At 39.9% G+C, this 11,662-nt stretch overlaps 1 protein-coding gene across 2 annotated transcripts; it reads right to left on the bottom strand.

Moving 5' to 3' along the window:
* Positions 1-288: 288 nt before the first annotated feature.
* hprt1 (hypoxanthine phosphoribosyltransferase 1) lies at positions 289-7,696 on the bottom strand. 2 transcript variants are annotated; one of them, XM_079839631.1, is made up of 9 exons: positions 7,503-7,695; positions 4,090-4,196; positions 3,768-3,951; positions 3,467-3,532; positions 2,728-2,745; positions 2,557-2,639; positions 2,112-2,158; positions 1,725-1,801; positions 289-1,415 (listed from the first exon to the last, which is right to left on the bottom strand). In XM_079839631.1, the coding sequence occupies exons 1-9, from the start codon at positions 7,527-7,529 to the stop codon at positions 1,368-1,370; spliced, it is 657 nt and encodes a 218-aa protein (XP_079695757.1). In that variant the 5' UTR covers positions 7,530-7,695; the 3' UTR covers positions 289-1,367. The 2 variants fall into 2 exon arrangements, with proteins under 2 accessions (XP_079695757.1, XP_079695756.1); XM_079839630.1 differs by lacking the exon at positions 2,728-2,745 and having other exon boundaries at positions 2,557-2,663; positions 7,503-7,696.
* Between the last annotated feature and the right edge of the window lie 3,966 nt (positions 7,697-11,662).

Below are 11,662 nucleotides of genomic sequence, written 5' to 3'. Positions count from 1 at the left end.
GAATAAAATATAATTTCCTTATGTGTACCTGGTTATTCCTGTTATTTCTGATTTTTTTTTAAAGTGGAATATTTATGTTGTCTCAATTTTATGATCTGCTGTTTAAAACAAAACTGCATTTCACATCTGCTCGTTTTTTAACCTAATTTTCTAATAAACCTTGCATTGTATACTATGAATACTGTTGGCCCTGTGACAAATTATGTTCCTCCGTGGAAAGTTGCTCTGGATAAAAGCATCTGGTAAAGGCATAAATGAAAACGTAGGGAATAGACTTGCACTGGTATTAACTATAACACTGTGGAACACCATTTTAATATTATTTTATGACAGTCATTAAATGCAGAACAATTTTATGCTACTATTTATACCTAAAACAGCAGTGTACTACATGATAATGTGACCTGTTCAGTTCAACAATGTTGGTTGCGACTTTGACGAGATAAGTAATGTGAGGAGAACAATCAACTCTGAATTGAATAATTTAATCAGAAAGTTTGCTGAACAATGGTGAGGTTACTAACTTTTTTTCACTTCAGTTTCATCTCATTTCCATACTGTATTTATATGGTAGCATAACTGGTCATACAAATGTATCACCTAAGGCACCACAAACCCCCACCCCACTTCATTTAAATGCCATTATTATAATTATGAAGACTACAGTAAGTAGACATAAATACATATCTGGACAAGCAAAATTAAACAATTACAAATAAAAACAATGATATATTTGGCTTTAAAATGTCAATAAATTTAAAATTTGATTGGAATATTAGGTGCCCCTGATTCTAAAGTACATTCACATGTAAAAGCATTCATTTTATACAGTCTCAATACTCACTGATTTTAAAAATTAATAATAACAGGGTTTATATTACAGTTTTACACGGCAAAGAGTCTTTAGGAAACATGAAAGTTCTCCTTTTGCCATCTGAGCAAATCAAATTCACATATTGTATTTTCATTATTGGAATAGCAAATCAATATTATGTTTAATCTATCTCTCTTTTACTCATAAACACCTACCTATAATGACTTGCACAAGTCTGGCCCTTACACAAATGGTTGTTTAAAACCCCCATTGTAACTAAGAGCAGCAGTCTAAAGGAGCTCTATTCTCAGAGACAGAACTGCAAGTGTTTGTGGTTGCTAATGTGTGTAGGGGAGCCTATGGAGGTATAAGCTAATGTAAATATAAGGTGCATGGACAGCACACACACCTCACCAGAGACCCTGAGTGCAGGACCTGCTAACCTGCGGTGAGCTGCGCAACTGAAAATATACAAAATGGATATAAAATGAAAAACATCTATTTAAAAACAAAACAAAATGACACACAGCTAAAGGGGGAAGTTCAGGGCTTCTCATGCTTTGTACTTCTCCTTTCCTGTTTCACTGATGACACAGATGTGCTGCAAGTCAAAACGAGAGAAGCTGTTAGCAGAAACTGCATCACAATCAAACAGAAGTGTGTTATAATGGGCAACTATTTGCAATTTAAATTATAAAGATATAATACATGGAAATAGAAAATGGTGTAGAAACAATTTTTCACTTAGAACATTAGGCTGGTAACACAATTTCAACAAATAATTACAAAGAAACGGCAAGTAACACATTGAATTAAGCACAACATTTGAATGTAGAAAAACTGAAATAGTATAAAACACTCCAATAATCTGTTTTAGTTTTTTTTACAGCTACATTTTGAGTGTACTTACATTTAAATCCCTAAAGTACTCATTGTAGTCAAGTGCATATCCAACCACAAATTTGTCAGGAACTTCAAATCCTACAACTAGAAGGGGGAAAAAAACTGGAGGTTAATGAAAAAGTTTGTTGAATAGGTACTTCAATGTAGACGTGTGCAACCTTGTGGTCAACAGACAGCATTGCACTATAATGGCCTTAACAGATCAATAGGAATTGACTTGACTCCCTTAAAAAAAATATCAATGAGCTTCAGTCTTTTGAGTCCGTTTATGCAACCCTAAGAAATCAACAGAACGTATCCATAAACATGACTTGTGAGTAGTGAATTGAATCCTAACTATATCAAAGCCATTTAGAATTGCATGCCATAAAAGTCTGTAAAGTAATCCACTCACAGTCTGGTCTGTAGCCAACACTCCTTGGTGTCCTCTTCACCAGCAAACTGCAAAGAAAACGAATGATGAGAATATGGGAAGTATATGGCATTTGGTAGTCGTTTCTGGCATTTGTTGGACTCGTGATCAATAATAGATAAGGGAGTTACTACACAGAGCTTAGCAATATTTACATACAGCTAACAAAGACTGATCCAATAGACCTTATTCAGAGCAGCACCACGACAGGTATGAAAGCGAGGCTGTGAGGGGCTGGCATACCGTAATTAAATGTTATTAAAAAAATATTTTTGCATTGTTTTGCCAGCAGAACAATCCAAAAACACATTAAATAACAGTAAAACCCACTGAAGAGATGCCTCGCTTTCATTCCCGTGAAACATCAAGACGGCACTGCCTACAAGATGATCAATCTAAGACTCACTGCATTTTTATTCATATGTACCTGGCCACTTTGACCATTTTTGGATTATATTGCTTGAGAAGTTCTAGCAGGGTCTTCATCGTCTTCCCAGTATCAATGATGTCCTGATGAACAGAGTAAAGATTACACTGAATTTGCTAGATAATGCGATGCATTTTAAATACATATGAAAAAAAAAAATTTCACAAATACCTCAACAATCAAGACGTTCTTTGGTGTCCAAAAGGATGTCAAGAGAAAAGGAGAAACAGTTAACACATTTTGATATGTTTAAGAGAAAAAACAATATTTCATCAGCCACTGACTAATTCATGTATTTTGCCTCTATGACCAAGACATGCATTTTTTGTTTATTGATCATACACCTTCTTCGTTCAAAAGTTTGGGGCTTGGGAAGATTATTATTTTTTTTTAAGTCTCTTATGATCACCAAGGCTGTCTTTCCTATCGTTCTGGGGCTTGAAAGTGGTAGTTGCGTTGGATCTCTATGGAAAGACAGAACGCTCTTGGATTTCATAAAAAATATCTTCATTTGTGTTCTGAAGATGAACGAATGTGGAATGACACAAGGGCGAGTAATTAATAACAGAATTTTCATTTTTGGTTGAACTCATCCTTTAATATTTTTGAGGAAACATCTTTTGTAATATTATAAATGTCACTTTTGATCAATTTAATGCGTCCTTGCTGAACAAAGGCATTAATATCTTTTATGGACAACATCTATGGCATGCTGCCGGTTATCACAAAACCTAACTTTGAAATGTAACAAAAACATTGACAGTGATGCACTTCATTTTTTTGTTTGTTTTAACAAACTGAGGCCAAAATTTTCCTGGTATTGAGAAATATCACCAGATGTGATTTTAGACATTGTCAAAGATTATTTTGATGTAGCGAGGATCATTTTTAATTGCAAGAAGATGCTTACCTTTCCTGTGAGTGTAGACAGATCATCGCCGCCAATCACTTTGATGTCCCCTGTAGATTGGTCGTTCTGTAATATTTAAAGGGGAAGCGAGTTCAGACAAGACAGTGTGTTCTAGTTACTAAAGTGACATCAACACTCAACTTTGAAACAAGTTTGTATTGCAAAGGGTCAATTTTCATTTGTGTTGTCATGGCAATTAAATTCACATGTTGTCAATAAACAAAAGGGAATGAGTAACAGGCCTGACCGAATTTATATTCATTAAGAAGGATGAATGATTAATGAATGAATAACACCATACTTGGTAACTCTTGAGGCGGATGAAGTCCACTGTCATCGGAATGGAGCGATCGCTGTTGCGATTGAGGGCTTTGATGTAATCTAGCAGGTCAGCAAAAAACTTGTAGCCCCCTTTGAGCACACACAGAGCCACGATATGGTGGCCACCCATGTCCTTCAAGATATCTCTGGCCAGACGTTCAGTTCTGTAGGAGTCCAGAGTGAATAGTCAGCTCTGCCAACATGCAATGTCTACAGTCTTCAGGTTGCATATTATTTGTAATTTGCAGGTTCATAAGGCAAGACATCTAGGGTAAGAAGAAACTTTTTGAGGTGCCTTGTACCTGTCCATGATGAGTCCATGTGGAATATACACACGCTCCAGGTCAGATGCATAATGTTTTGGTATACAGAAAAGGTCCAGGTCATAACCTTGCTCTTCATCACTGAGCTAAAATACACAAATTACATAATTTGATTATATCATACCTGATAGGGCAAAGAACAGTGAGCAGTCTGTTTGATAGATAACATTTTATCTGGCAGACAGATAAACCTTAAATAGGTTTGTAGGTGAAAGTTAATCTTCAACCTTATATCCCACTGCCTAACCCTCCTGCTCTCAAAGACATCTGGCAATAACATGAACTTTGCGTAACATTTGAGATTATGTTCTCACCAAACTGACTTTAAAAAAGCACATATATTATATAACTGATAGTTTTTTTAAGCAGATACCCAAGAAGTGACTTTCTTAGACTAAACTTAACCCATTTAATCCCACCGGTCAAATGGAAAACATAAATCAATTAAATATGTGCACTGTCACATGACCAGAGCAATTTACTTGTTTATTTGATATGTTGCTTGTTTGCACCATGAGAAGATGAAGCTGCATCAAAGCTCCAAAACAAAAGGTTAGTAAAGTAAGTTAACAAAGATATGACAAAGATTTTTGACACACATTATCTTTAAGGCATCTAGTATTAATATATGAATTCACAATTATTCAGATTTGTTGAGTCATTGTAGAATGAGAAAACATGTTGATGGAAACAATGCAGTGCATTTAGGTATACATACACTTACAATTAACCATCCAAATTGCAGTTGTTAGAGAAGGTTGACAAAATTACAGTGAATAATGCACTAAATTAAAAATTCAAATGTTACAAATAAGTTACAATATAGATGTTTTAATACTGGTTGCACTAATATAACAATGTTATGATGTGTTACAATAAAGTAACAATTTTGAAATTGTTCTCAGTATTCATATCAGTGTTGTATAAGGGATGTATAATTGTAATCCTGGAATGTGATGAAACAGTTTAAAATGTGTTAATAACTGGGCCGAGACAAAATGGCAGTGACACATTTTAAGATATGTCAGTGAAAGTTGCCTTCAGTTAAAACGGCTCTAACATGCATTTTAGTCTTTCTGTGAAACCAGGGGCTGATTTGACTCATTATGCCAGACCTAGTGTGCATAGAATCCCATTTCATGCTGACAGACAAGCTAAGGTCATGTTTAATCTCTTATCCACTGTTTTTTGTGCATATGTTTATGTAAAGGAAGACAGCCTTGCATTCATAAATACAAGTCCCCTTCAAATTATACTATAATCATACATAATAGTATCTTTTAAATAGGTGATTCTCAACCTTTTTGACTCGGCCCTCCTGTCTAGGCTGATATGTATCTCTGGTAATTCTGTTGCAATTAAAACAAACAAACCGAGAAGAACATTGACTTGACACCTTTCAAAACAGCAGATGGCACATGTATAATGTGTAAAAATAGGGCTGTCAAAAGATTAATCGCGATTAATCACATCCAAAATAAAAGTTTGTGTTTACATAATATTTGTGTGTACTCTGTATAATTATTATGTATATATAAATACAAACACATTAATGTATATATTTAAGAAATATTTGCATGTATATACATTTATATAATTTATATTATATATAAATATTTTATATATAAATATAATACATTTTTCTTAAATATATACATGCTTGTGTTTGTTTTTATATATAAATAATAATTATACACAGCACACACATATATTATGTAAACACAAACTTAATTTATTTTGGATGAGATTAATCGCAATTAATCTTTTGACAGCCCTAGTAAAAAAAAAAAAAAAAAAAAAAAAAAAAGACCATATCTAACTGTTCCTCACTGTGGAGGCAAAATAGAAGCAGATACATTCCAGGGAAGCAGAAGTAAGCTAGCCTGTTCTTTGTTTGTTCTTCCAATATTGTGTTATCACACTGTCCTTGAAGGAGATTCAGACAAATAATGTCAGCAGAGGCTCCTCTGGGAGCTTCCCCTTCTCTGCTTACTGCTGGTGCCAGTACCTTGAGATTCAAACCCCAAAGCACAACCCACATAAATAGACATGGCAATGATAAGACATGGATTTTAAAGCCTATGGCTGCACACCAAAATATATTTTCCCATACTGCTGCTGGAGCGCACATTATGCAAGTCGGTGTGCTGTCAGATCTAGTGAGCCATATTTCACACCAGTAAAATTCCTGGTTTAGACTCACATGCATGTCACATGACTTTCCTCAGCTCTATCGGAATATTGATCCAAATCATTTGGAAAAAAATAGGCTTTTATTTTTAGCTCTTCAGGTGACAGAATTCCCCATATTTATCCAACATTTTAGGTACTGTAGACTGAAATCTACAAGCGTGGCTAAGGAGGCCTCAAAAAGGATGCAAAATGACAATGAAACTAATCATAAACATGGTCCACATGACTTGTGCACTATAGCACATGCCTTCTGATGTCATGCAACAGTGATTATGAGAAACAGAGCAAAATTTAAATCATTATACACTGAAAATCCTGAAATCCGTCCAAGCTTGCCTTAGCATTCATGACAGTATGCAAGAAAAAGCAACGCCCTTATCATAAATAAATAGTTAGTTGGATATATTTACTAAAGCATTGCTCCAGTTCTCAAAACTGATCTGGATTGTTTCCTAAATGCAGCCCTGAATGACTGGTCTGGATTTCATGTTTCATGTATATTTCATATACCCCCCCCCACCCCCCCCCGTCCCGCACTGCCCCTTTAAGAGTTTACCTCCTTTGATTCATAATACAACCCAATCACAAATTACAATGCGTGGGATGGGCCTGTCTAAAATTATATCCTCAGGATAATGTCTTAATTTAGGGCAGAGGAAGATGATGATTAATTCCCCCGAGTCTCCTTGAGCAAAGCGGTGTCATTTCTATCAGCACACTGCTCACAAAGACTGAGAGCCGTACGCAGTGTTTTATCATTACAGAGGTTGCACAATTGCGTTTGAGAGAGCGTTACATTTTATTATCGCTTTATTACAAACAAAAACTAAACTAATTGCGCTTTTCGACCTGAACGCGCTATATGATAAACCCTAAAAGCAAAATACAACCGAGCACGTGCAGCGTTTCAGGTCATAGAAGTGCAGAAATTAATGGGCTGCATCACATGTGCCATGCGTGAAACGCGTGCTTTCCGCTTTCCCTCCAGGCCCCTAGACTTAACGGAAATATTGACGAATCACTAAATACGTTTGTACGTAATGTAGTCAGGATAATTTCTAAGAATAAAAGGGATAGGAAGAACAGATTATATCGTTTTATTCCCAAAACACAATTTTTTTTTGCTTGTACACTGACTAGTCAAATGTTGCGCTAGGGTGTAAATGATTGAAGACATGAGTCTGTACAGTGACACTTACCACGATACAGGAGCTGGCAGACGCCATGTCCGTCCCGACCAAGTTAGCAAACGTCCTCGATTCCGATGAGAAATGCCGGGAGTAATTGTTGTCCTTCCAATTCTCAATTTCGCCTTTAAAGGACTGAACGAGCCCAATTTCTATCTTCCGTAGCTACATTACACTGTGGGTGTTTTAGCATTAGAGGAGGAATGGATCCCGTCGACCAATCAGCGTTTAACATTGATAATGCGCACGGATCACCTTAAAGTGATAGACCTACAAAATTACTTCTGCGTGTCCAAATTAGTTTGGGCATAATAAATTCATAAAATAAACATAAACATAGTTGCAGACATCCCATCCTGCAAAAAACACATTTCCAGGAGATGAACAAGAGGCAAATACAATTAGTAGTAACAGTAAGTATAATTAGCTACATGCAACTAATCATAAACTAAACCCGAATTCTAACCCTATAGTAAGCATTTGTTGTTAATTAACATTACTCGGTACTTACATGTATAATTACCTCAAAATAAATTGTAACAAAAAATATATCTATTCTATAGGCTGATTGATGACAGGTCCCATTGTGACAAACGACCCCACATATCGTGACGTTCAAAAATATCAACGTGCTCAATAAACTAAGTTTTCTTTCTGATGAAGGGGCAGGTCAGATATCTGTGCCTCTTCGTTCATACACATGATCAATATTAAAATAAGAATCAATGATAATCAAGTTATAACCATTTTCTATATGTAATAAATCAGTTCACCTATAACCTCTCTATATTTAATGAGTGATTTTGGATACAGGTCTACGTGACTTTCGGGGACTCAGAGAAATGTACCTCTTTTATATGCTTTTCTTACTTAATAGAATAAATTCACTTCTGAACTAGAGTTAGTATCAGCATGTTTTGGAAAAGTTCCTTGTTGATAGTTAGTTAAGATGTTCTCAACCTTGAGGAAACTGTTATTCTCTGGAGCTTTGTGTGTATGTGCGTTGTATGATTTGTGCAGATCCAGTATTGGAGATGGGCCTTCCTGCAGGCGATGCCAGGCCTGGAGGCGCCTTTCTATGACCTCCGAGGTCATTGTGATCTAAATCTAGGCCTGGACAACTAGTCTACGCATTTTAGTGATATATGCTCCTATCTGTCTACGTGTGGAAAGTTGGTTACATTTCATGTTGTTAGAACCAATCAGAAGCATTCCACATGGCAGTAATGACGTGGCTAGTCCTTGAAAACAGTATAACTGTTCAGAAAATTGTATGTACGTTAGACGGAGACGGGGAGACTGTTAGAGGGAGCGCGGCCTACGAACTCCTCGTGAGCTGGCTTCTGCTGATGAAACTGCAAACTATTCTTTAGTAAATCTTTCTTTAATTAATCTGACTCCTGACTCTTGGTCTTCATTTTTCACTACTGGTCCTGGGTCCTAAGCGGTTACCCCAACACTGAGCAGTAACAGTGGAAATGTTGCAGCTAGCTGAACAAACTCTGAGTTTCAGAGCAGGTTTAGAGTTGACAAATCCAGATAAATCCAACCTGGTTTAGATCAGGTTCAACGGTCTCTCAAAGCTTGATAGAAACGTTCTCTGTCAACTGAGGTTTAATCCTGAGTTTGCGATTAACTCTGAAGCGCATGCACCTGAAAGTGTGACACGTGCGGTGAACAGCCAATCACAGTGTCCGTTTCTGAAGATTGAGCGATCGTTTTGAAAATTATCTTGAAATTAAATGCGTTTACAAAGCAGGAATTAACACTGCTGCTACAGCGAAAGTTTGAGAAGGCAGCTCAAATAATTATAGGTTCACAAAGAGCTCAAATGAATACACGCTGTTTAAAATAATTATGAATGCATGCATAATAGTTATATTAAGCTATTTGTCAATTTATATAATAATTATATGAATATATTGAATGAATTAAAAGTAATTATAATTCATATAAAATAAATTTGCACCAAAAGATGATCAGATTTGTCTCTAAAGTTTTTTCACTATAAACGAGAGATACAGGGGCTGTGGCTTTATTGCATCTTTACTTGCAGTTGATTGGTCCAGTTTGAGTTTGCGATCTCTAACCCAGAATAAAACCTGCTCCAAGACAGGTTTGCCGTGTAGTGTAATGTTACTTACTATGGTGATAAACACTGCTAACAACCAATCCACCGTCAAAGCTCGAAAAAACAGAGTTCCCTTACGAGAGTACTCTCGTATTGGGTTTTGCTAAAACGCTAGGGGGGAATTCCTTTCCTCGAGATATTGAAGCAAATTTTTATCCAAAAATACCTTTTATACGCAGTGCAGCTGCACAACTCTCAGCAGGAAGCAGCTGCGTGCTGATTGGCTGTGCCGCTGCAACTGCAGCAACCTATAGCGAGACCGTGGGGCGGGACGGACCAATCAGGTCCTTCCAAATTCCCGCCACAAGGGGCAACAGAATTTGCATAGCCAAGGGTATATAAGACCCACTCTCGCAAGGTTAGTCAGATTAATTCTTCTTCAGCGACTTGCAATCGTTGAGCTCTGGATCGAAGCCTGCCGTCGACACGCACCCAGCGGAACACTGCAGCCTGAGGACGTCGGATTCTCCGCCTTCAGCCTGCCTTCCAGCTGCGCCATCCGGCACTATATCCTTTCTATACCTTACTGTGTTTTACACATTCAAAAAGAGCCGAGACGTTGTTTCAAATGTCTCGTTCCTGCGCCTCGTGCAGAGGTTTTATCGCGGACGAGGATCGGCATATCATCTGCGTGTCATGTCTCGGACGAGACCACACGCAGGCTGCACTCAACCAGGGCGGCTGCCCGGAGTGCGACGAGCTGACGCTGCAGACCCTTCGGGCTCGGCTCGCCAGCTTCGACTCGGATCCCGTCCCTTGCTCCCAGCCTCTCAAGCCACGGAAGAAAAAACGTCGCGACCAGAGGCCACCGGAGCGCTCTGACGAGCACACGCCGGGCATGTCCCCGCGTGCCTCGCCATCGCCCGTGTTGTTTGTCGAGGAACAGCACAGCTCCCCTCGCATGGCGGCTGCTGCTGTTTCCTTCGGCGGACCGGAGGAGGAAGAGGATGACAGCCTTTCCCTTGCTGCATCTGGAAGCGAGTGGTCGGATGCCGCCTCGGAGCACGCCACTTCGACGCGGACGGCTAGCGGCGTTATAACCTCAGTCGACGCTGAGCTTATGCGCTTGCTCACCAAGGCCGTGGACGACCTCGGCATTGACTGGTCTCAGCCCGAGGAGCCCACGAGAAGCCGACTGGATGAGTGGTTTTTCGAGAACCGCCGTCAACCGACCGCTCAAAGACCCGCTCCCTTCTTCCCAGAAGTCCACGAGGAGCTAACAAGATCGTGGAAGGCGCCATTTTCTTCTTGCGCCAAATCCTCCTTTTCTCCAGCGCTCTCGGTAGTCGATGGCGCTCAGAAAAAAGGATATCAAGTTCTTCCTCCCCTCAAGGAAGCCGTCGCTGCACGCCTTTGCCCGCCCTCCGCCAGAGGATGGCAGTCAAAGGCTGTGCACCCTTCCAAGGCCTGCCGCACTACATCCAGCCTCGCCGGTCGAGCATTCGCCTCCGCCGGCCAGGCGGCGTCAGCGCTACACTCTATGGCTGTGCTTCAAGTCTTCCAGGCCAAACTCCTCCGTTCCCTGGATGAGTCTGTTCCTGACAACGAGGCTCTGAAGGATCTGCGCGGCGCCACTGACTTGGCCCTGCGCGCCACCAAGGCCAATGCTCAGGCGATCGGCAGATGTATGGCCAGCCTGACGGTGTTGGAGCGCCATTTATGGCTTAACTTAACCGAGATGAAGGACGCGGACAAGACCGCTTTCCTGGACGCGCCCATTTCGCCTTCAGGATTATTTGGTCCCGCCGTGGTTGGGTTCACGGAGCGCTTCACTGAAGCACAGAAGGCTTCGCAGGCAATGCGACATTTCCTGCCTAAGCGTTCCAGCTCCTCCGCTAGCCGTCACGCTAAAGCTGGACCAGCCCAGCCCAGCCCACCAAGGCGCCGCCTTCAGCTCGCCAGCCTCACGCGGCTTCCAAGCCCGGACAGCGTTCCCGCTCTACGAGCCGCAGCAGACCGCCGGAGCGTCGAGGTCCCCGACCCAGCAATGTGTCGAAACCTGAGCCTCCGAAGCCGTCCTAGCCAGAGGTATGAAGAGAAG

This window comes from Gobio gobio (genome assembly GCF_949357685.1).
Source record: "Gobio gobio genome assembly, chromosome: 16".
NCBI classification, from domain to species: domain Eukaryota; kingdom Metazoa; phylum Chordata; class Actinopteri; order Cypriniformes; family Gobionidae; genus Gobio; species Gobio gobio.
This window is presented reverse-complemented; position numbering and strand designations above follow the sequence as displayed.